Source organism: Calypte anna, chromosome 2 (genome assembly GCF_003957555.1).
Source record: "Calypte anna isolate BGI_N300 chromosome 2, bCalAnn1_v1.p, whole genome shotgun sequence".
In the NCBI taxonomy this organism is placed as follows: domain Eukaryota; kingdom Metazoa; phylum Chordata; class Aves; order Apodiformes; family Trochilidae; genus Calypte; species Calypte anna.
Genome location: NC_044245.1, coordinates 68,819,878 through 68,846,666, shown reverse-complemented (window position 1 = coordinate 68,846,666; position 26,789 = coordinate 68,819,878). Strand labels below are relative to the sequence as shown.

General features: G+C 37.3%; 1 protein-coding gene across 1 annotated transcript in view; it reads left to right on the top strand.

Moving 5' to 3' along the window:
* GMDS (GDP-mannose 4,6-dehydratase) overlaps positions 1-26,789 on the top strand; it is a 420,922-nt gene that overhangs the window by 171,938 nt on the left and 222,195 nt on the right. Inside the window, exon 7 of the mRNA XM_030446078.1 lies at positions 24,000-24,127. Within this exon, the coding sequence (XP_030301938.1) occupies positions 24,000-24,127 (128 nt within the window). The remainder of the gene's footprint in view (positions 1-23,999; positions 24,128-26,789) is intronic.

Genomic DNA, 26,789 nt, shown 5'->3' with positions numbered 1-26,789 from the left:
GGCAATGCCAAAGGAGAATTGGTTCTTCCATTTCTGAAGCTTTTTTATTTTCCAAATATGACACTAGCTGAAAAGCAAAATGATCTCTGGTAGAAAGCAACAAGGTGGCCTTCATTTCTAACAAGGAACAAAAAAACTTACAGCACTTTCCCAGAATGCTGATGCTTTCTTTTTTAATTTTTTTTCCAAGAGAACGTTATGGATTACCAAATGGGAGAGATGCTGGCCACCAGGTTGTTGTTGTTGGTTGAACATGGCTCCTAGTATTACCAATGTAGAAATGTCTGCCCTTTAGCAATATTGAAAAGGTATTTCTTCAGAGAGATACTGTTTTGACAGTGGAAAAGTGAGGCAATTAGCAAGCCTAGTTTTCAGGAAAGCTGGGTCTAAGCCTTTTTTACACCATTGGAAAGATTTCTGTTCTTTTGTTGGGCTCTAGATCTCCCTTCTTTTCTGAGTGAGAAAGCAAACTGGTTATTTACACTTGTTTCGTCCCAGACAAGCCCTTATTTTTTTTTCTCCTCAGATCAGTGTAAGAAGTTTTATCAAGATTACAAGATGTGCCTTTGGATGTCTGAGATAACTCTCTGATTTGGTTAACCACTTCACTGCTTGCATCATCTGATCCTTATCTGCCATGATGTACAAACGTGTACTGCATGTTTCTTGACACAATACAACAGAAGTTTTTTTGTTTTTTGTTGTGGAGCTTTTTTTTTTTCCTTAAGTAATAAATACTTTGCCTCCACACATGACATCATTGTGCAGATCATTCAGCAGGGAGTTTTTGTTTGTCTGGTACCAACCCTGGTAAAGCAGTTGTCATCAGACCATTGCTGTATAGCCCGAGGGAAGGGATACAACTGCTCATTTCTGTGATCTCTTTCAGCCGGGGAGGAAATGGCTAGGTGTTAGGTTGCAGGCTGAATGTTGTCAAAGTACATGTAGGAAGATTAAAATGAAAAGAAATCATGATTTAAAGAGAATGGGGAGTGTTCTTGCTTTTATTGTGCATCTGGATCACAGGTTTGCCAGGGGGGAGGGGGCAAGAGGTTCCCGTACGCACTGTAAATGTGTTTGGGTATCTTCTGGATTTATGAGGTTTGGTGTTACTTTTTTTTTTTTTTTTTTTTTTTTTTTTTTTTTAACAAGCTTTCAGCTTCTCTTTTGCTTCTATTTCTCAGAGAAGGCAGAAGCAGATGGTAACATCTGCTACCAACTTTCACAAGAAATCCCTGCAATCCCTACTGTCACAGCTGCTCTTCTATGTCTCCTATAAAGACATGTAACCAACATCTGCCAGATTTCCCTTTCTAATTTCTCTGGTTGAGGAGACTAATTGCTAGACTCCTGACACACTTCGGGTGCAAAAGGAGCTTGGTCAACCTAGTACTATTGGAAATACTAAGGGCTTTTGCTGGTGCTTTTGTTTGTAAGTTTAGGCCTGTGAAAGACAGAAGTGTAAAATTTTCAGTGCAGAGTTACATCTCTTTCATTTAATACAGAATTTCCCAGCCCACAAGTATATCTCAATTGAAGAAGTCAGCAGCGTGTTGCTTGTGTCTTGCTGACTACTTACAAGAAGAGAAGAATTCAGGCTGGCCAGTATCATCAGGGACTGCCCAGTTTTTTGAAAACTAGGTGGCAAGGTACCCTAACTGATGTAAAAGGAGTTATTCAGATAGTAGTGTGCTATTGAAGAGCCAAGATCATTTCATGCTTTTTAGTTTGCATGTTTCAACAGAGAAAGCATGCAGTGTCCTGAAGACATGCATTCTTCTTGGCTTTTTCTCCCTGCTATGAGGCTGATCCTGCTAAGTGATCCATGCAGGTGTTTTCTTATCTACACATGCAGTCAAATGTCAGTAGGGATAAATGTGGGCATTAGGGTCTACATGTACAAAATGGATTTGCAGTAATATTAGAAACAGCAATAATAGAGAATTGCCAGATTATACCTCTCTGCTATTTTACCTAAGTACATGTGTTTTCCCCTTGAAAAAGATCTGATGTTATAAAAGAAGTTAATTCAGTTAATTTTGCTGATGTTGAATCCAATATTGAGTAATTACAACTGATCAAAGCACCTCACAATATATGGAGAGTATTGTCTATTTTTTATGTTGCTAAGAAATCACCGTATAAGTTTAAATATGTGTGCTTCCCTCTGTGAGCTCATGTTCTAAAAGCAGTACTAGTCTTCTGAAATAAGAAAGGAAGGCTGAGAACATTTCTGCATGCCTTTGGCCATCATGTAGTCCAGGTCAGTGCCATGGAACTTGTCATATATATGAATCTAGCAATCATGTACATGAAGTGATTTGGGATATAAAAAGATATTTTTCTCAAATAAGTCACTGATGAGGGAAGATGCTATGATGAACAGTCTAATGGCTGAAATATTTTTTATAATGTCTTCACAACGATAATTTTGGGAATCACAACCGTCTCTTAATTTTACTTTTTTTTGGTCTTAAGTATTCCTGATTCTGTAGTTCTCTATTAGATGCACTTTCCTGGAGTCTGTCACCAGTTTGTCTAAATAGTTATGGATACAGTTTGTACCAAAACTAAGTAATTTCTTGCCTGTGGGTTTAGATTTTTGAAACAGCTGCATTTTCAACCCAGATCTCTCCTTGAGCAAATTATTATCTTATCAAATGCATCTTTTTGTCATTAAATCATGTGCTCCCTTGTGGCTTGTACTGTGTTCAGAAGAAGAGGAGAAAGCTGACTGCAGCTTTTGCTATTTTCCATGACTGATTTCAATGTTTTTTAATGTAAAAAACAAACAAACAAACAAAAAAACCCAAAAAAGAGCATCAACACAATTTACAAAATGTCTAAAGTACTAAATATAGAAAACCTTATGGTATAATTCTTAGTAGTTATCAAGTTAGTTATATTAGCAGATACCAGTGCTAGCTTCTTAAACCGAGAATTTACAGACTTCTTTAATGTAATATGATTCCAAAACTTTGAAATAAAATCTGGAAGTTGTGGAAGTCAGCAATGGGAAATGGAGTGGTCAGAGCATATATGTCACTTGTAGTGTTCTTATGGCTTCATTAATGCACAAAGTATAGCAAGATTTTTAGAAATAATGTGGTTTAGGTGCCTATTTCTCTTTTTCCTTTGTTACATTTATTCATCCTTGGGCAAAACACAGTGCAAAATGTGATGTTCTGCTTTTTTTTTTCATATATATAAATGAGAACATAATTGTATGTAAATGAGAACAGGTAAAAGATGACACTTTTATATCTTTCATCTTACAAACTAACTTAAAGTCAACATGAAGTATGCAGATGTTCAGAACAGAACTGCCATAGTGCATTTAACCCAAGTATCCCATTGCCCTTGCTGGAACAGCAGGGGAGAACATAGGAAGCAGTACAGATATGGAGTGGCCTAGTAGCTGGTGGGTAAGAGGCCACGCAAGAAAGTTCACTGCTCCCTCAGACCAGGGCTCTGTTGGAATTCAGGCCAAGCTGCTGCATTTGACATCCTTTTCGAAGGAAACTACTTTAGCTGGAGAATCACATCTCCTTTTAATGCATCTTTAAGTCATATCTCCAGTGTACCAAGAGTCTAAGGCAAGAGAGCACCCTGCAGGATTCAGTTTCTCCAGATGTGGAGACTCAGCTACATCTGCATTTCTTGGTTTTGCTACTTGAGCTGTTTTTTTCTTGCATTTGCATCTACACAATTATTCCATTCTGTTGTGAATACCTAAGAATTCCTCCTGCATTTTCCCCTCAAATTTAAATAATGTCATTGTCTTACTGAACTTGTACAAGTCAAGAAAGGAAAGAAATCACACAAAAACCAAAGGTTACTTTGTTATTGCAAGAGACACATTGTATAAATGAGTCTGTCTTACATGGTTGATATTCTATAAGTCATGAATTTTTAGCATTTTATTCATTGTATTTGAACTAATTTTTTCCTAAACTTCTGAATTCTTGTGCCGCACTATGACTTCACAGAAATTTTCTTGAACACATAAATTTCTTGGGTGATACACCAGTGTAATTCTGCTTCAACTTCTTCCTAGTGTGTAAACCAACATCAGCAATGCCACTGTTTCCCCGGGAGTATGAAGTAATGACCATTAGAAATTTCTTAAAGCTCATCTGAAGTGCTGGGTACCCCTGCAGAGCTGTTACTAAGGACTGGAGACTCTATAGGCCTTATTCTGTAACCTTCTAATTTTGGGCACCACTTATTAGGTGCAGAAACTTGAAAGCATGTTCAAACACCCATGTTGTACATATACAGTGACTGCCACACTTACTAGGTCCATCTTAGTATCTGAAACATTTTCTCAGGAATGTGCATCCTGTTTGTCTTAAAATAGCTCTCCCAAAGGTTGATGATCCCCTCTCAATAGAACTCTACTAACTTTGTCTTGTATGATTAAAAAAAAAAATTAGATTAATTCATTAAAAGTGCATGTTGTTCTGAGATAGTTATTTGAAAGTAAGCCACTCAGTCATTTAAGATATAGGAAACTGATCAAGAGATACTCTAATTCACAATAAAACAGTTCCACCATTATTGGAACAAATTCAAAAAGCGCTCAGATTGAAATGGCAACTGATTATTCCTCACAAAGTCATCAGGATTCATGAAAAACAAATAAATGAGAAATACAATGTAATCAGATGTCACCTCAAATAAGTTTCATCATATAGTGGGATTTTATATCAGTGTCATAGGAAGGTGAGCTGCTTTATTCGAGGGCAGGAACAAGGTTAGCACATTGGGTTTTGTTTGAATATTTTTTTCTTCCTCAACTGCATTAAGTCTTTACTAGAGGTCCCCAGAAACATTTTGTTGAAAAACGTGAAACAAAAGCACACAGATGAACACTGCATGTATAGGTACTTGGACTTTAGACCATTTGTTCTGTACATTATGTACTTTTTGGGAGTGCATGAAAGCTTGATGTTCATAAATATAACCTGTTTACTGTCACTTTGAAATAGCAAAATAGACTGCTGATTTGTGTCAGTCTCATTTGCCTAACTGCAAGTATTTTTGAGCAGATTTTAACCTGTTACAAGGATTTATAGCAGTATATACTGTTATAGGTGTTTTCCACACCGTTGATGTGTGCATCCTTGCCAATCATGCTAAAATATTTCCTTTTCGAGGATTTGTCTTTCGTAGAGAAAATTTAGTTATATGTTCTACTTCATTGTTGGACACCAATTGGCAAATGAAAGCTACGTCCAAAATCATGACTATATATCAAACAGTTTACAAGTAATTATTTTAATTTAATCTGATACCACATACTATTTTGGTGTTGCAATATCAGCTGCATATTCTGTTATACATTGTAGATCACACCTACATTATTTTAGTTAGTGTTTAAAACAAAGGGTTGAGGGTTGCAGTTAGCAGGTTTCCCATCAAACCTTTCAGGGATGCTCTTTGGTATGGGAAAACAAATTTAAACCAAGCTGACAGACAGAATATAATATGATGATTTCTCTGCTTCCTCTTGATTTTTGCCCTAGGATGTGTCAGTTTGAGACCAACTGCCATACAAATGCTGCATGAGTGCTGATGGACTTTTTTATGTCAAGAACTTGATTTAATGACATTCAATGTGAATACATTTACAAGTAGTAAAAGAATTGTCCAGCAAAGCATCTCAGATCTCCCGCTTATATCCTTTTTTTCTCAGCTGTATTAAAAATGTTGCACTACAGTGATTTTAAGGTATTTATTCATTGCATTGGTAGGTGGACTGACAATATTTCCCAGAAACTTTAAAATAAAATCTTACAGTAATCCCAAGTCTGGGTAGTGAGAATATGGTAAATTCAGGGCTCGTTTGGGATTTGAAACAAAGCCAGATGACAGGAGAAAAACATCAGTAGCACAGAGAAACATCTTACCTTGCATATATTTTTAATTTTTTTTTGAAACAGTTAATTTATAAATATGCTTTTTGATTTCTTGCTGACACCTTTCTTCTCTCAACTGCGCCTCATGCCCAGATTCTGAGACATTGTGTGCATCTGTTAGGGATACTGGAGTTGCCTGGCATGCTGTGTACTCTCACCTACACTGAGTTTTATTTGCTTCAGACTGTAAAAAAAATTATTAGCTCTTTACTTACCATTACTGTACTTCTTCAAGATAAGTGGAGACACTGTGCACCTTCAAAGATCAGGAAGAGCTCTTAAACTTCCCAAATTTTATATAATTCTTGAAAATGGAGTAAACTGAAAATTATCTCTGGTCTAAAAGGATTTTTTCATGAAGGATGTTAGCAGTGATATGCTTCTTTTTTAAGCATTTATGCTGAAGTGTCATTGAATCTTGAGCAAAGCCTGTCCTGTGACCATGCCAGGCATTTGAGTTTGCAAATTCTCCTTTTTTGTCTCCTGCATAAATATTGAATGCATCTGTGATTGGCAGTCAGACCAGTAATTCCTAATTTTAATATGTGCTTTTCAGCAGGAATATTACTTGCTTTTCTCAAATCCTTGCACTGATTTTTGATATCCTCTAAGTATGTTGTAGGGGAAGTAGGAGATGGCAGAAATGATCCGTCTTTTCTTTAGCAGAGGCATGGGATAGAAGGGTGCTGGTAGTAAGACTTGCTCTCATGATCTGTAGGGGTAGACATTCAGGTATCACAGACAAACCTCTGCCCTCTAAAACTAGGCAGTGTACACCCTTCTCATTTCCAACTAGCAGAGTGATGTGCTGTTTTGTCCTGAGCCATAACCTGTCCAGATATGCTGTCATTTCCAGGTAGTGATTTAAATCATCTGACCTTTGCTGAAAATTTTATGTGCTTGTCATGTGTCTGATCTAAAAGGTGGCTCTATGCTCTCCCTTATATTTCATATATTGATGTGTATATTTGCTATATTTGATGTGTCCTCATAGAAATGCTGATGTTGCTGTATTTAGGAGAATGACTCTGCTTTCAGTTTAGCATGATCTTGCATCACAGTCAATCATTCAAGCTTCAGATACTCTGTTTTCTAATACAGATTTAATGTTCTTAATGTCTCAAGTCCATTAATTTAAGTCATATGCAAAGGACACCAGCTAGCTTGTGCTTTATTTACATCTTCAAGTGAATATGTTACTGTGAATGAGTCCATTAACTAGCAAACTGAGTAGGTAGTACAAATAATTGTTTGCTTTAAACCTTTTCTGAGTTTCAAACAAAGGAAAAAAAAAAGTGTAGCATATATACAATTTTTTTTAAATTTTATTTTTGTTGCATATTCAACAGTCCCCAGAGACCATGCAATATTTAAGAATAACAGAGTGAGACTGGTGTAACAATAACTTAGGCTGAGAACTTAAGAGCTTGATTTCATGTAACAACAGTAGGCAAATTCTGCCTTTGCTTCCTAGTTTTGAAAGTGCTAGTTACTAGAGAACTGGCAACAGTTTCTGTCATGCTGGTGAGTCCAAGGTCTATTGCCAAAATAATGTCAGAAAGAAAAGTAATTAATAAATAACAGGTCATTATTGAATTTTTACTTGTGTCTTGTAATGATGCTTTTCTCAAGAAAAGTATAATCTTAAACTGCACTTAATGGAAAAATAAGGTCTTTGTTTTGAAATCACAGGATGAAGCAATTCTGGGTTTGAGTTCATTAGTATGCTGCAGTTATTGCACAATTTCAGTCTACTTGCAAGTAAGTTAAGTGCCTTCTGTCACTTTGGTTCTACAGGTTCCTTGTGGCTTTGGTGGTGAGGTGATATCATCTGCTTTACCGTCACATTTATAGGCAATGATAACCAGGCATTAGCACTCATGAAAAAACCCACAGTCCTCAGCAAATATTCATTCATTTTTTCCAAAATTATGCCTGTGTGTATGTGTATGGTGCTTGAAAATGGCTGTTTGATGCAAGTCTGGTGAAAGAATTAGTATGTTCTGTAAAGTTTGCTGTAAAGGCAGAATAAATCAAAATTGTCCATAATTACATGGATGATCATTCAAATTTAATGCTGTTTTGACTGGTTTAAATCAGGTAGGTTAATACAAAAGGCTTACTATTGAATAATAAAAAAAATCTAAAATATTTAACCCTTTTTTAAAATATGCTTTTCCTCGAGACAACTAAGAGGAAAAAAATTAGACATTAATCCTAAATGGATTACAGGAAATGTGTCTTATTATTCTGAAAGAAATGCTTATGCAGCCACTTGATGCTCTATGTTCTTTTTGAATGTTTTTAGCTTTTATTACATGTAGTGTTATAGCCATGATCCTAGAAATAGAGAGGCATCTTGATGTTTATAGGCTGTCTCTAAGTCTAGTTCTATTGATTTTTTTTTAAAAGTTCATACCATTAAGTGAATAATAGCTCACTTGCCTTGATCAGATTTTCAAACCTGCTGTTTAATGACAAAAGCATTCAGATTTTTCAAAGCACTGGGAGGCTTATATATTGAAAAGGTGAGCACTTTACAAAAGGCTTTTAGGACAGAAGCATAACATTGATAGTTTTAAGAGGACCTGCTAATTCCTCACTTCTAAAAGCAGAACTAATCAACTATGTAACCAGGTGGTAGACACCAGGTGGTATCTACCTGGAAATGTTTGTTTAGCCTTGTTTCCATTTGACTCTAAAATAATGTTCGTGAGAGAAGCTGCTAAGTTTAATATAATTAATATTAAATGAAAAGAAAATTCTGCTTCCTGTAATACAAGAACATGTGCTTGTGATGCTTGAAAAATACCAATAATAAAAACAAACAAAAAAAGGAAATTAATAAACAAACAAAACAATAATAATTTTAAAACCCATACAACAACAAAAAAAAGCCACATGTAAACCATCACGAAGAACCAGTACATGGTTTAGAACAGATCTTATTTACTTTGATGCAGATGCAAGTCAGTTCAGCTTGGTCAATCAGCAATTATTTATCTGCCTTGGTATTTCTGAATCAATTTGAGCTGAAAAATACAAAATTTGGAACTGCAAAGTTGTGTGATTATTCTGATCCAATAATTGGGTATTTGATTATGTTCTTAATTAGTTTCAACATAGATTTTGTTCAGTAACAGTTGGGATTCAGCTTTATTTCCCATTCCCAGTTCCCATTTTCAAAAAATTAAGAGCAGTTAAAAACATTTTCAGTTCAGTTTGACTCTGGGTGACATGTGCTGTATGGTGCTGCAATTAAAAGAAAATGTGGTAATACTCTGTATTGATTAGGCTGAATTAGTTTGGAGACAACTCTAATCGAATCTCTAGATCCACTTAACATTGTGCCTTTGAGAAGTTCATGGAAACATGGGCATTAAAAAAAAAAAAAGGGAAGAGGAAAGATATAAAAATATGAATCTTGAAAATGTATTTTTATAGCCTTATATAAAACAAGTAAAGAGAGTACTTTGTCATGGGTTAAAACCTGTTTGCTGAGTTCCATAGAAAGTCTTGGAATACCTTAAGAATTTAACTTCATTTTACTAAACTGACATACCTGTAGTGTTGACTACTTTAAAATCCCTCAGCAGATGATTTTGTTATGTGTAAATTTATTATTTCAGTATAAGTGTTTAGAATTTGATTGTTTCTTCTTTCTCAGTGATTTCTTTTGGGTTTATTTTTAATTGGCAGGTGAGACGTTTAGAAGACACAGGTGATTTCTTTAGCAGCCTCTTCTGGGCTCTGCAGAAACATGACTAAGAAGCATTTTTATTCTCACATTTTTTTCCTCTGATAATTATTTTTTCCTCTAAAGAGGAAAGGGAAAGCCCCTGCTTTGGAGAAAACTTCACAAGAAGATCAGTTACCCTTGGCTTATTGTTCCTTCGGGTTCTTTCCATACAAGATCAGGTTAAAATCTGCTGTTCTTTGCCCAGTATGTGGCATCAGGCAGCTCTGCAGCTGCTTAAATTAGAATTGAAATAGCTGTGGAAAAGATCAGAACTCTCTCTTGGACACAATAGGATGAAGTAACATGTATGCTCAAGAAAATCATAAATAAGCTGATTATATTATTTTTTTAGTAGATTTATCTTGTATCATAACAATTGCCAAAGTGTTTACTCACAGGCGCAAAATACGTAGAGATTCTCCTTAATCTCCAATTATTGTTGCCCTCTTGTCTTGACCTCTCTTGAAGTGTTTTATAAACAATTTAAAGAATAAATGAAGTATTAGAAACAGTTATTATAGAGCACGCAAAGTTATTTGCTTTCCTTGAGTGAAGGGATATCATTTATAAAGGGCTGGTTACACTCATCTGTTTTCTGGGTAGCCTGTAAGTTTACTTTACCATGGCAAGGCAGAATAACAGAGAAATTGTGTCATGGGAGCCAAGTAAGATATTGTAGCAGTAGGAAATCCAATTGCCTTGTTTTACAGCCATTTGTCTTGTCCGTCGTTTCTGTCAAACCATCGTTTGAATCAAAAGCATTTAAAGAGATTTTCTTCCTTTGCAGTAATAAGAACAACAGAGACTTTTATGCTGCAGGACATTCCTACTAGGCCTTTCCTCCTCTAACGTGGCTACCTGCCAGTCCTTGTTATTATTAAAAGTTGCTTCATTTAGTACATTTTATGAAGTGGCTCTGCTCGGCTTCGTGACTGTCACTGAGGTTATGAGTCAAAAGTCGAGAGCTCTGATTCCGTAGAGCTTAGCAGCAGAGAAAGTTTACTATGAGAATGTTAATGGGAAGCTTTTTACTTCAAACCTACTCTTTTCAAGATACGCATTCAAAAAAAAAAAAAAAGAAAAATACCATAGAAAGCATGTTTGATTTCTTTGTCTTACTGGTTTTTACACATTGCTCCTGCCTTTTTGTTTATAAAGCTCAGTACTAGCAAAACTCACTTGTGAGCCACGAGGGTTACTTGGGTGCAGGACCTACTTAGATCAGGTTGGGTTGAGATTATTTGACTCCAGGTCTCACAGAGAAGGGTCATTCTAGAAAGGAATGGCTTTGGGGTTTTTAGAAGGTCCCTCTGTAAGTCTGCAGGCTGTTTCCACCTCTGCTGTGCACTTCTGTTAAGCAGGGATGAAATGAGGTCCTGGAATCATCAAAATAATGGAGCCTATTGGCTCCAACACAGCTGGAACTGGGAAAAAAAGATGCCTGTTCCTCCTCTTTTACGTGGCTTTTACTCTCTTTTCTGATCGCCCTGTGAGGCAGACAGAGTGGAGGCAGTAGAGCAGCAGGGAAGAAGAAAGGATGACAGCAACTGTCAGAGGACAATTTTGTAGTGTCCCTTTTCAATTAGAAGAACATTTGTCAACCCTGACATCTGCCAGCCACAGTTCTGCAGCCCCTGGACCAGCTTGTCTTACTGAAGTGTCTTTGTTTTCCCAAGAGGCTACAAGAAGAAGAAGTGTCATTTCCACAATCAGTATTTGAGCTAAGAAATAAGTCAGGATGTTGCTGTACACGTATATAATTACATTTTCATTTCTAGTACTTCTGGCAGAAGCAGGGAGGATGAGGGAGATAGATGAACAACAGGCAGTTGGTGTCATCGTGATTCAAAATCCCACAGTAACTCTGTATCCTACAGTCATTTTCTTTCAGGTTTAACACCCTTAGAAAGTATCCCTTATCAGCTCTAGGACACTTCAGAAATATTCCTTAGCCTTTACAGTCAACATTTTTGAAAAACACGGTGAATTCTGTAGGTAAACGTTTGGTAGTTTATCACTAAAAAGGTTGGGGCCCATATTCAGAAAAGTGTGGTCAGAGGAAATCAGTTTGAGAGCTGATTCTTTGCCTGCAGCATCTGGAGGCTATGGGGGTGCTCTGGGGAACAAATGTAGAGCTGGCTCCAGCTCAAGGGAGGTCCCTTGTCATGAGATGACATATGAAGGTTATGCATATAAGTACCAAACCCTCACACTCCCATACTGTGCAGCGTTTCACAGCTGGGAGTTAGACAGACTGTAACTGTTTTAAAATAATAGCTATGTTTTCTTTCTGTTTATCTCTGTTTGCTGGGCTATTAGGTCCCTTTTGTTTATTCCTGCCTTGAGTCATCTTCCAGGTCTGTGTGTCCTGTAAGTCAGGTTAGATATCACTTGTGCCTGAAATGCTGGGCACTGTAAACCCTCTTTTAAAGCTCTCCTGAATAAATGCCAAAAGGTGGTAGCTACAGTATCCCCAACAAATGCACATTATGAATGGTCCTCTTTTTAAGCCTAGAATTCCCTTAAACATGCCTGTTGGGTTTTGAGTACCTGCAGTTAAATGGTGTTGCTTTTGGCAGGGCTTGGTGAGCAAATGAGGCATAATCTCTCTGATCTCAGTAGTCTGGTCAGCCAGCCATGACATTCTCAGTGTCTTTTCTTTCTACACCCTGTCTGAACAGAGCCACAGCCCAGGCAGCTCTCAGTGGGGTTGCCAAAGATTACTATGTGCAGTGAAGCAGCAGATGGCAGGACAGTGGAAAATATGCAGTCCCAATCCCTGGGTTCACATGGGGTTCAGGATTAAATTTCAGCAATTTCCCGCCCTGCTCCTCAAGCCCCTCAATGAAATGCACTTGGAGAGACAAACTCTTCAGTGTGCATTGGGATACTACTTCAAATTCAGTTTTGTCCAGTTTTGGAAGTGGGTTCTAGACTGCAGTAGGAAATTTAAGAGTTTTGTGGTTGTAGCAGTTAAAGTCTTCCTCAGCATCCAAAGACATTATTGTGGAGATAGAAATGAGTTTAATACCTTTCCTTCCTCCTGAAAAGGCTGAAAGGAGAGAAAAAAGAGGAACATTGCAAACTTGACTAGCTTAAAAATTGTATAATGACTGAATATGGGCTGCCTACCTAAATGTAACTCAAACTTGTCCCCATGTGTTCTGATAAAGCTTTTGTTTGCACAAGCTCAGTCTTATTCTCTGCACAGGATAAAAAGTTCTTACCTGGATGGCTAGGTGTTCAACATTGGCTCAGGCAGAGAGCAAGAAAGGAGTTTTGATGGCAGATATACTCTTTGGCCCTTTCATGAACACTCTTCAAACCTTGCACTGAGAGTGTTTTCATCCCTTTTTGACTCTTCCAGGGTACTTCTCTCTCATTGTTTGACAAGTATCAAGACTTTCTTAAATTTCTGTAAAACACTGGCATTTTATCCCTATTGTTTTGAGTGAGAAACATAGCATGAAAAAAACCCCAGTCTTGATGGATTGATTGATATGAAGAATTAAAATCCCATCTTTTTGCACCTGAGGGCACACAGAGGAATATGCAGCAGTGACTAAATGAGAACCTTAATTTAAGTGACCTTCTAAGCATGCTTTCAGTATTTGCAGAAGAAACCAGGCTTTTCTTCATTCTTCCATAGCAGCACTAATCAGACTGAGTTGTGAGTCCATTTTTTTTAAATTATTTTTTTTTTAAATCTTTCTATTATTTCTTCTCTTTACTTACCTTCAGACTCCATAGGATCCCTGCCTACTTCATTTCTCACAAGTGAGTACTTTCTGCTCTCAGGGCAAGTCTATTCTCTGCACAGGGGGCAATCCTATTAGGAAAAAAAATAGAATATGGAATTAATCTAGAAGCCTTTTATGAGACTACCATTGTGCATTCAAAAGCAGCAGCAGCACACATAATCCTAACTCCTAGTGCTAGGATTTTCAGCTTTCTTTCTGACGTTGTACAGAACGTGTGTGTGTGCATGTGTGGTTTTCTGAGAGCATGCACAGCTACCTATGGGGATATTAAAATTATCTGAAAGGTCCCACTAAAAATACAAAGCCAGGAAATTCAGAATTGAGCTAACTTTCTGTCCTGGTTTCACCCCATTGTGCTAAAGTATTGTAGGCATCTCAGAACAGCAGGTGATCTGACTGCCTTTTCTGTTCCTAGAGGAAGTATAAACTTAAATGGGAAATATCACAAAAACAGGATAACAATGAATTTCAAGAGTCCACAAAGGAAGAAGTGTTCTTAAAAATACTGGTATTAAAACAGTAGTGAGAATTACAAGCTGAATGTTGGTAAATGGACATTTTATCCAGACACTCAGGTTTTTGCCATTTATTCATTTTGTAAATGTTTTGTTTCCCATTTTCTTATGTAAAATTTTTGTGGTAATTGGATGTGCTAATGGTGGAGTGTTCAAGATCGGCTTCTTCTTTGTAAACTTAAGTAACCTGACTTCAGTGAAACTGCACCAATTTATACTGCCAAACAATTAGGTTCTCTGGGTTTATAGCTGCATATTTTATTTTTTTTTAATTTATTAATTATACTAGAGGAACACTATTCCCACACAGAAGGAATGATAGAGTTGGATTCAATTTCAGTGGCAATATTAGCAAAAGGGAATGTTCATTGAAATGTATGCTATAACTTTACTGTTTTGCTGTGTTCAAATGATTTTCTCAGTAAATAAGTGTATCCATTTCTTATCCTCAATGCCTTTTTCATCTTACAGTGAGAATTAGCAACATGCCCAGGGTTGATCCCAGAGGAGCAATGGCTTTTTTGCAACCTCCTGACGTATCTTTTCTGTCTGTGGGAGAGCTGCCACTCTGCCTGGTGGCATTTCCAGTTCAGGGTTTGGGTTTGGAAGCCCCAGCACCCTTGCTTAATTTCAGGGTCCCCCGAGAGCGATCATGGCCTGCTCTGAAATAAGGACATAACTTTTTATGGGAAGCTTAAGCAACTGTCAGTAACTGCAGCTAGGTGAAATAATGTTTTTATTGGCTCTCTGAGGAGAGGAGGTCAGCACAGCTAGGCCAAACATGTCCAAGTCTTTCAGGAGCAGAAGGGACATGCTGTCTTTGTTGGCTTGAAGTCTTCCTGGTGTATTGTCCACTTGCCTCTGCCTTTCCCTTCTATTCTCTTTTAAAACTGCTGCCCTTGCAGGTTTACTTTTGGGTTGTGCTCCTTGCCCCCCCACTTATTTGCTTAGAAGCTTGTTTCAAGGGGGCTTATTTTAAAAATACTGCATTTGAGGGCTGTTTCTTTGGTTTTATCCAAGATAATGGTTTTCAGAGCTGTCCTGTTCTGTCCTTAGCAGCCCCACTTGTCCAAGTGCAGGAGCAGAGGTTGGGAAGTGGGGACAGCCAGGGCAGCCAGAGCTGGCCGGAGGCACCATGAGCCGATCTCATACCCCTGGTCACACATCAACCTGACTGCACTCCACATCACTGTAGAGATTCTTTTTTGACTCTTCTGTCAGAAGCATACGTATGCTTTACTACATTATAACCTTTATATACTTTATTCTGTTACAAGGCTGAGGGGGTAGCTGTAGCTGGAACAGTTTGTCCTCATGCTGGTAATCACATACCAGTGCAATTGATGATTTGTACATTGAATTCTTGGGGTCATCACTGGTGTTGGAGATGCACCTCTCACCACATCCTAGTGGAGAATCTAATTATTCGTAACATAAAAGATGGATGAAATATTGAAGTGCCTCATGTTTTCTATGCCCTATTCAAATACTAGAAAAAAATTGCACCTCCTGTATTTGCAGAAGCTGAGATTTCTTTCTCTTCTTTCCTCCAGCTCTCCTGCCTTATTACTTCTCAGTAACTTCTTTGCCATTGGCTATTTCCAGCTTCCTGAAAGTACAGTTCAGTTGTGTTTCAGGACCCCTGCTTGGTGACTCCAGGACTCCTGTAGCAAAGGGTGATTTATGAAAATTGAAACACATTTACCAAACAATGTATTGAAGGCATAAAGGATGCCTTGACTACTACCACTCTAAAAAGCTTGCTAGAGGAAAATCCTAAGAGAAAAACAGTTGAGCAAAAAAGCCCAAAAGGGAGGTACTTGGATGTAGGAAATTTTTGAGTTATACAGTAGAAGTGTCAACACTGTCTAGGACTGCTTATTAGTTTGTGTGGGAGGCAAACTTCTGAGTAAGTTATTTGGCTGTAGCTAGACCATTTTTCTCTCTCCAAGAAAATACATTAGCACTGACTCAGCAAAGCTGTATGCCGCTGTGATTGGTTTTAAGGCTAACTCTTGTTGCACTCTTTGGCATTCAAGTAGAACTAAATTCTTTTTCCCTCTGACTTGAAGTGAAATGACATATTTTATACTCAGAAATTTGCACAGTAAATGTTAGCACAAGTATGAGTGCACAGAAAGACATGGAAGATCTGTGCAAAACTTCTACTATACTGTGACCTGCCACAAGCTGATGTCCTAGCCACCTGGAGAGGCCCAGAGACCAACCAGACTTAGTTGCTCAGAGGTCAGAAGGTCTAAGAAACTGTATTAGTCAGTCATGTGTCACCAGGTAAGATTAAAAGCCTTGCCTGCTTCATCTCAAGGGAGTGCTGGGGTAAAGGATGAATGTCTCAGCTTGAACCATCAAACAGCACCTTTTTTGATGTGCTACTGGTTGTTGAGAGGGTGGAGGAGGGGAAAGACAAGGAGAAAAGGAAAAGGGTGTTTAATTGAAGAGCACAGTTGCCTGAACTTCGATAGCTATTTAATGAGATTAGTTAAAATCAGGTTTTTTGTTGTTGTTTGGGTTTTTGTGTGTGTGTGCAGGTTGCTATAGACTGCATAATATTTCTATTTTGTTCAAGTGCTGTATTTTCCTTTTGATTGCATGCATTTCTACTATTGTTGCCAGCAATGCATGTGCTTAACTGCAATTGTTTACACATGCTTAAACAATATAAAGAGTCTGGGCTGATGGGCAAGCACATTCATGCTTACCCATAGCTCATACATGCAAGGGCTTGTCTAATTCTGTGACAGCTTAAATGAGAGGTTTAATCCAGTAACATTAGTTGAACAATTTAAAATACATGGCTTAAATGAGTGTTAACAAATCAGAGTGGCTAAAGACATTTACCTTTGTTTTAAAATGTAGTGTATATGAACTGTGATTAAAAAATCAAAGTGAATAGTTTGGAGCAAAAGGTTAAGTTTTCTGTAAGCAAAACACTGCTTTGTTTATGTAAGTGCCATTAACAGCATAAACTTGGGAACAGGAATAACACATATATATTATTTTCTGTATTAATGTTTGAGTATGCCTTTATAAGAATCTTTGATGTCTCCCCTTTTTCTGTTCAGTGTGCAGCTCTTGAGAGGAAAATATTATAGGAAAAATTGTATAGAGGAAATACACTAAACTAGCACCTTTTTTCCAACAGTTATTGCTGGTATGTCACTCTATCCTTTTAACAAACCTATATGATAGATACGAGATGTTTAATTAGTCCTGAGTAAGGGTATTCTGATTGTGGTATCTAAGAGCTTTGTGTTACATTTCCTGATTGTTTTCTAATTAAACAAAATTTATTCATAGTCACTTTAGAATAGTGCTGCTGGGTAGTCATAGAAATCATCCTGTCATTGTTCTCTGGGAGGTGGAAACCCATATCTGTTTGTATGCAAAACAGTCGTGAAGAGTTTAAAGCCCCGATGACAGATCCCTGGTGGTGGGTTAGCTCCACTGAATCAAAGAGGAGTGTGGCTGTGACAAAGGTCACCTCTGATTCTCATCGTCAGGTGGTGGTTGGTAGGTGTCTCTCCCTACTTCCATGTGCCTCTTTTGTAGGGCTTACTTGTTAGTTGCCCCTCCAGTTAAGCTTTATGATGTCTTTCTGCCCTCTGCAAGAGAACCTCCCTGCATTCTGCATTCCTGCCCAGTTCCTGTACCCTGTCATCGTTCCCAAGATTGTCTCTCACTCTTACTTTCCCTTCAAATTATGAAAATCATTAATTTTTGTCCCCTCCATGCTTAGTTCATATGACCTTCAGTTGCCCTCAGCAGTCCAAATGTTCTCAGTGTGCAAGTGGATGTCAGGGGCAGAGGTGCTCTAGGGCTGAAGAACATCAGCCTCCTCCAGAGTGCTGCTCTCCTGCTGCTGATGCTTCCTACCTCTGTGCACCTTTCCCTTTCTGCCTTCATCTCCTCATTTTTAAAATACAGGTAGTAGTATATTTCCCATTACCTGAGGAATGCCATTGAACAGTGTGGTGTAAATACAAAATGAGGCCAATCAGACTTAGCAAATTTTACTTTTTGTAGAGTTCAGATTATGAAACAGAAAGCCATCAATGTCTTTGTTAGCAATATTTAAAGGAATTAGTACCACTTCGTTCTATTGAAATCACATATTTAAAAGTAGTACCTAATGAGGATCATTTGATAAAGAGGGACATTTATCCTCATTTTATTGAACCTTTCCTTTCAACTTGTGGATTTTATTGTCACATGATTATTTCCCAGGGCATTGAGGGGGAATAGGGTTCATGAACAAGCCTACTAGCAATAGCTTTATCTTTCCTGTTTAGAGATCTCCTGTCCAATGAAAAATATCAGGGCATATGTAAATTGAAAGTGTTTGAAAAACATTGGAAAGGTAATAGAGAAACCTCATCATAAGGTACTTGACAATTTTAAAGACAGAGGAAGTGACTGGAAATATTATGATGAAGCAAAGTCTTCCCAGCTATTCTACACAGGATTAAAATTTAAAGATTAAAGCATTACATCTCATGTTTCAGGAAATAAAATTATTAATTGCTCAGGTTAGGAGACTGTTTTGCATGCAGTACATGACTTTACAATGAATTGCTTCTGAATGCTATCACCCTTATTTCATATGTATTTCATTTTGCAAAAACCTGGTTGTGAGCTTTCTGCCAATATCATCCAAACGAGGCTGTACTTGCTGTCTAAGATTTGCAGGATATTATGAAGATCTGGGAAAGGAAAAAACACTATCAATAGTGATTTTTTTTCCTTTGTCTTCAAACAGTGTTGTTTCTACTTTGTATAATTGTTGTGAGAAGAACAATTTGTTATTTTAAATTGAGAGTGGATCCACAATTAAAATGCATGAGTGTTTTCCATATACTAAGTAGTTGCTTTACTAGTTTTAGCAGAATGCAGCATTGTATCTGTTGTTTAGATCAAGATAAAGTTGAAAAATTCCAGTTGAAAATTCCATTTAAAACCAAAATAAGGAAGGTTAGTTTAAAGATCTGTAGTTTGATTTTTCATCTGGTTTATACTGACATAACTTCATTGACTTCAGAGCAATTGTTATTGATATTATCAGGATAAATTAAGGGAGATTGTGGGACTTCTTTCCTTAGAAAAACTGGGTGCTACTTTGGTTTTTCATTTTAGCTTCTGAAAAAAATGGAAAAGCTTCCTATAGCATGGAAATTATGAGCAGTGTGCATTTTCAGGCAATTAAAACATCTGAATGCTCTCATTAAATGTATCATTTGCAACATATATATGTTAAAAGAACTCTGTTCCTTTGGGTTACTAGAAGCACTGGGTACAATATGTGCTCAAACATGTCAGGCTTCTACTAGAATCTATGCCAGAACTGTAGGAACTTTCAGAGAAAAAAAAAAACAACACATCTTTTTTCTTGTGCCAGCATCTTTTGCAATAGAAACCTTTTTATCATATTTTATGAAAAATGAAGAAAAAGATCTTAAGGCAACTTAATAGTCTGTGCTTGGAATGCATCTCAGCTGAATAATAAGTATTGCTGCTATTAAATGCTATCAGCTTAACTGTTATTCAATTATATTACTAGGATTAATGATTGATTTTATTATGTATTGAACAAGTAGTGTTATACAGGGATAGCAGTCTTCCTAAGACCATAGTTCTGTCACCTGTTGAGTTTATATGGTGTCCTGAGAGCTTAGATAACGATAGGTCTTGAAAAGAAGTACTTACAGTAACAGTGGCTCTTAAGGCTGCTTTATCCACTTGGCTGCCTCTTAAAACCACAGATTCTAGAGAAAAACACTTACTTCAAACAAGCAGTTTCTTGATGATGAAGCCTCAGTGCTGATAAAAAGGAGTTGGGGTACTGATGCAGAGAACCGGATTTTTTAATTATTTTTTTCTTGGAGGATCCAACTTTAGAACTGTAAGTGCATTGAGAGTGTGCTTCCCTGAAGCAATAGTTTTAAACATGTGTCAATGAGAGATATGTCCAGCTTTCAAAATTGTATCTTTGCCAAATGTAGGTTGTGTCCTTCTCAGAGGGATGAGATGCAGGAGCTGTTTTCTACCCCAGTCCAGATGGCCCAGTGGGGGACACGCCTGGACTGGAAAGATGAAGCTATTGCATTATTCCTCTGCTATTTCTTTTTATTGTAGTATTGTTCCTGTAGTGGTTTGCTGACAAATTATATGTTTTGCAGATCAGGTCTGCTTGATGAGGAATCCTTGCTTAAAATCGTATGTACCAAAAATCGGTTTTGTAAATCAGACCTTATGGTTCCTACTGGAATGCTAATGATCTCAGAGGGAGGGCTTGGGTTTTAAAAACAAATCTCAACTAATGTCCAGGGTTCCTAAAAGAGCTGCTAATATAATGAAAACTCATGTTTAAAGCCTCTTTTAAAATGTAAAGCTTGTCAGACACTGCTCAACCAAGGCTGTTTGGAACTGCAGACACACCAAAGCATCCTTTGCTATCTCTGGCCAGATCTCTGGTGTTGCAGTACAGCTATTGCAGTGCTGTCAGTAGCAATGGAAATCAGAGCATAATGTAGCCCATCCTGGTTTGGATGTATGTGCTGCAGAGATAACTATACAAGGCAGTGAGCCCAGTATGCTTGGACCTACCTTAGGGAGCAAGAATGACTCTTCTCTTGGCTACTGTAGGATGGTGAGCTCTAAGTACAGTGCCAGCCTCACACATTATAAAAAAGTGTTCAAATAAGTCAAAATGCATCAGACATTTAGTAGAATCTTGAACACTCCCTGTTCATTTGTACTAGGTGTGAGCGGTGAGGTGGGTTTTACAAAACCGCTCTGAACTGAGGAAGCAACACAAAGTCAGGAGACAAGTGTGGATCTTGGGCATCTCTCATCCTCACTAATCTAAACTAGATTTTGTTTCTACCACAGACACCTTTCCAGGCAAATTAATCATGTTAGTATCATAATAAAGTAGGTCTTGTTCAGCTATGAAAGCTGATGGCATTTGAGCAGCTGCATCATCTTGATCTGATGAACATCAATGTAAAGAAGTATTTATCCCACCAGTAGCTCTGTTGATACTTTTGCTGGCACTAGCTGGCTGCTCTATGGAGGAAAGTGCCCTTGCACGTTCAGCATTAGAAAGTTCTCAAAACCTCCTGAGGAAGAAGGAAGCTAAGCATTTCTGTGCCTCAAAAGGTACTTTGTATTTAGTTATATAAAGAGATCTGTAGCACTTTGCATGGACCTTTTAGATAGCATCATTCTTGAGGAAGGAGACATTATGTCTGCCAAGTTTCGGGCCAAAGCAAAGATCACAAACTCCTAGGACAGGACTTTATAATGGAAATGCTGACATAGCCTTAATGATTTTGTATGACTCCAGTGGGCATCAGTTTAAATTCTAGTTATGATGTACATTTAATGGCATGGGATCAAACATATAGTGTAATGGGATATTTTAAGATACTGTGTTTGAGAGAATCGGTATTTAAACATGATTTATGAAACATATCATTTAAATGCTTTTGAAATGTGCCATTCAGTCCTTGGTTGCATTAAAAAAAAAAATCTAGTCACATTTCTTAGAATGAAAAGTAGCATATTTTTCTTCCACAGCTTTAATACTGAGTCAATTCCAAGAAGAGGGTTGGTATTATTTTGTTGACCCCTTAATAGAATATTTCTGGAAAATATAGGTTTATATTTTTCACTGTGGTGCACTTTGATTCTTCATTTCAGCCTTTTGAGGTATGTTCTGATTTTGGTTGAAGATCTTCAAAGATTGCTTCTCTCCAGCTACCAATGGCTCTTCAAGAAGGCATCAGTTATTTAAATTTGCTGTGTTATGCTAGACAGATCTGCTTTTTCCTGTGCAGTACTGTTCATGTATTTCAAGTTAAGCTGATAGTATAAAAGTTGTCTTTCTCACACATACACAAACTAATAAATACTTCTTTTATGTTGTCAGTGTGGTTTCTCAAAATTGGAAGTTAACATTCATTAGTTGGTTGACTGTAAAGCTTGTTACAATGCAGATGATCACTAGAGCTCTCATTGCTTTTACTGCGAATGGGAATGTAGTGTTGAAAGTGCTTTTTTGCTTATAATTCAGTTGCAGCCTGGAACATACAGCCATATGCTTTATCCTACAAAAAAAGCTTCTTCTTCAATTATTATTTGCTGAATAATAATGCTAGCTGAAAGCATTTCAGTGGAAAAGGTTAGGAAGTTTCAGACCTAATCCTAATAAGCCTGTGTAATAGTTTGAATGTGTTTTTAATTTATTAGTAATAATCTTGGTGAGACTTTCAAAGCACTTAGATAATATAAAAAATGGAAATAATCTTTGGAGAAGTGCCAGTCTGGCTAAGCCAAAGAGACTATCACTGGTTTCTGTTAAGACAGAACCCCACTCCTGCTGCAAGCCCATCCAGCCAGGAACAGGAGAACTACAGTACTTTGCTTTTAGAAATTGCAATAGCAGAGTCACATTGTCAGTCCTGTGGTTTGCACTGCTTTATCACTGGGATCATTATATTCCTCCTTTTTAGAATGGAGGGTTGCAGCCTGAAAGAAAGGTTTGCACTTCTATCCTGTAGTTGAGTCATTTGTCCAATTTTTGAGGAATGTTGCTGTAAAAAAGACTTTCCGGTATTTTTTTTTTCTGATTTTTTTTTCAAATTGCATTGGTTTAAAAGTTTCCTTTGTATATGGATTCTTTTTCAGGGATTATGGAAATTCTATGATTTTCATCCTTTAAAAAAAACAAGAACAAACACATTCTAAATGGCTAATAAGCAGAATTCCGCTTAGTTCAGCAGTTGTCATACAATTAAAATCTGAACTAATTAATTGCATAATTCCACATGGTTCTTGGTTTTGTATGTGTGCTCTTTATTTTTTATTTTATTTTCTGTTTGCAGAGTCAAATGACACAAAAAGGTGCCATAGTACTCTTGACTTTACAGTAAAAATTTGTAGTCTGAAAAAAAAATAATTTAGCAGCACCCTACTGCTTGTTTGGCAAGAGACAGAAAATATGGAGATTCATATCTCAAGAGCAGAGTTTCATAATGAAAAAAATACATATATGCATCGAATGTACAAGCTGCACTACTTAGGACTTCTGAAATTTGCTAGCAGCATTTTACAAGTGCAGTCATTTTCAGTAACTTTCCTGCTTACCAGTCGGATGAGGTATCATCTGTCAGCACTCAATCACTATCTTTTTTTAGCTATTAAAAAGGCATGTAATTTTAATTTTTGTGGGTCATTAGTGTGCAAATGCCGTTGGGCTTGTTTAGCCTGAACTCGTGGTCTAAATTCAAATCGCTCTGCTTCTGAGGAGGCTTGTGACTACATTATAGAAGTACAGCTCTTATCATCTAAAATCAAGATAGGAAAATAACAAGAAACAAATACTATTTAACGTAACTCTACATGGAGCAGAAATGGGTACATGAATTTTCCAAAGCAATACAGTGATGAAAGTACGAAAACATGATAAAATAATGTACACCCCTCAAATATCATAATTTCATGATCTCACTGAACATGGGGGACAAAGAATAACTTGAAAAGTAGGAAGTATTTAACCTTTACAGTTCTTTGGAGAATATGTAATTTTTAGATAGTCTCAATTTTTTAAAAATTTTTAATTTATTTAGATGTATGCATTCCTTAAAAGAAAAATAAAAAATGAAAAAAGAACTGTAGCAAAAAACTTGAGGGTGGTCTAAGATGTCTGTCTTCTTTATGTAACCTTCTGCATTTTGTGTTTAAGAACTGACATTCCAAATTATTTTCTTTGGCTTTATGCCTGGACTAAATACTGAGGCAGCAAATTAGGAATGCTTAAGAAGTCCCACAAAGAAAGATGTTTGCTGTGAAAGTGCAGCTAATGTGACACTTTCACTGGAAGCTTCCTTGCCTACTCAAATGATAAAAGATGGGACAGGTCTAGGTGGTGTGAGGGGGGGAATGCAGACTGAAAGTACCATGTACTGAGCTATACAAGGTGTTTCTTGTGATCAGTTATCTGCCACTGGGACTATGCTGATACCACTTCTTACTTCTACTCTAGGGGCCAACTTCGTTACTCGAAAAATTAGCCGATCGGTAGCGAAGATTCATCTTGGACAGCTGGATTGCTTCAGCCTGGGCAATCTGGATGCTAAGAGAGACTGGGGCCATGCCAAGGACTATGTTGAGGTAAGCCGTGGGCCCTGTGCTTTTTTCTGAGTTGCCTTCGTGGCTAGGATAATGCTCATTGCTATAATTTTGGGTCATGGTCCACGGAGGGCCATCTTAAGATGTTTTTGCCTATTGAGACCTGTTAACTCTGTTTTGCTCTTGATTTTAGAATAGGGAATTTAGTAACACAGCAGTCTACCCCAGGCATGACCTGAATGGAAAAATAAATCTTTGGGTTTACATTCCTTGACTGAATTCCTGGGGAAGGGGGCTGACTTTAAAGTGAATCTATTTTGGAGTACTTCTTCTGTTGTTTTGACAAATTTTATTAAAATTGCAGCAAGATGCAATATGACCTGAAGTCAAAAATCCTGCTGGAGGTTGGTGGCCTTTATTATAATGAGGCAAGAGTGATGTATATATTAATGATCAAAGGTCTAGCTGCTTCTACATTAGAAAGAAGCATCATAACAAAGTTGTGATGGTAGGTATTACAATGCATGTGTCTGCATCTAGTGTTTGAAATGCTTTTGTAGTCAGGATTTATTTCTAATTTTATTCCACACATCTACTTAAGCAGACAAACAAACAGTACCCCTGTATTGTATAACAAGGAGACATGAATGACCATGTAGGACATATTGTCTTTTCCCCAGGAGACTTTTGTCCCCATTTTGGTGCTTAAAGATTTCCTGTGGTCATTGGACTATTTCTGGCTTTTAATAATTCCTTGCTGGGAAACCGGATTTGGCTTTGCCATACATTGATGTAGTTTAAAAAGATGATGATTGTTTGTTTTGTTTTTCTCTATTACAAAGTAAAAAGTATTTCAGTAGGAAAAAGCATGATTTGGGATTTTTATTGTAAGTTGAGATTTAAAAGGTAAATAAAAGTTGAACTCTCAAATCTTGTTTATGTTCAAAAAAACCAAAAAACAGAAAGAAAGCAAAATAAAATTATGATATTTTAAAAAGTAAAGAGCCATATCACCTCGGCACCAAAAAGGCTACATGAAGTAAGCAAAGAAGGTGATTTTTTGCAGCTGACTTGGTTCTGCACTGTATTTGCATGTAAGGTGCTAGGGGCACCACAAATGTCGTAACTATTTCTCCATGACTATTGTTTTTGTGGCTACAACATTAGTTGAAGCAGTTAATCCAGTAAACCATCTCAGTCATCTTTTTATTGGAAAAAAATGTACTCAAGGACGTGCATACAGTCAGTTACCAAGTCTTAACTGAAAGGAAGTAAAAACAGTAAAAGATAAGCCAAATAAAATGATCAGTTGCATGAGCATAATGAGCTCATGCTCATGATTATTACAACAAATAATAATTTGTTAACAAGCCTTGGGTATTCTATAAATACTTCTGCTATCTCATTTCAAGGCAACTTTCACCAGATCATAAATTGTGAGATGAATTCTGATGTCTTCTTCCATAAGGGAAATCCAGAACAAACGTCTTGTGCCTAGCAGGTCAGACCCATATCCTATGTTCAAACCTTAAAAAAAGAAAGAGAAATGAGAACAAGTCTATCCAGAAGGATAAGTAGCCTTCAAGACCTTTGGCCTCCAGAAGGAATGTAGTTGTCCAAGGTCTATGGTACGAACACATGTTTGTTGTGTAAGTAGCATTCCAGACCTTTCAGCTACATGGTTTGGGCCTGTCCCAAAGTCTTCTGGAAAGAATTCCTCACTAAAATATAGTTCATCTTGAGTATTTCTCTTCCCAGAGAGGTACTCCTTCAGATAATGGGAGAGTTACTATCAATTCTCTAATTCCCTGAATATTGTGGAAATGTTGTTACAGGCAGCCTTCTAATGGCTAAAAAAGAGAATAACTTTAAACTGGAAATAAACAATTATTTGAGGCTTTAATGGGCTGGAAAGTAGGGCTTAGAGATTTAACATTTTTCAAATAAATATATGCTATGTTAGAAAGCATGATCGTATTTACAAGCATTTGGGGAGCTTCCTTAAGCATATAGCTGAACACATTGGGATATATCATATCCTCTCCATATGTACTTCTAAATCCCATTGATATTAATACAAGTAACACATGTGCATATAGACTAGACCATGTACTGTGCTTTTTTTCACCTTATTTCCTTATTAGGGATAATAACAAAACCATAAATACATTCCTTTTTGTTGTTCTATAAAACATTATGCATCAACTACTGATGTCATGAAAGCTGCTGACCAAACTCCCATGGACTTCGTATCCTGTATGTATCAGAGTGAAGAACATCTGGTGGTTACAAAGCACAAGCAGAAGTCAGGACGCTTGAGCTATGATCACAGGCTCTCATCTAGCTGCCACTGTGATTTTGGGCAGAGATGCACACAGTAAAGCACGGAAGCTCATGGCTGCACCGAAGCATGTGGGTACCACCAGGGAATGACCATGCTCAGTTCTAGCTGTAGGTTAAAGTCAGCTTTAGTAGCAGATGATTTGGAAGTTTGATGTTTAAACACAGGTCTGTCTCAGGGCATAATAATTGGAATATATGTTGAACTAGGTCTTTCAGCTGGGACTTGAACTGCCACCTGCAGGAACTGAAAATCAGGTACAGCAACATTGTGCTGGTGAAGGCTGGGATGCCTGTCCAACTCACTAGAAAGAAAAGTTTCCAGTCAGTGTTTGAAGAGAACAAAATAGAAATAAGCTGGCTC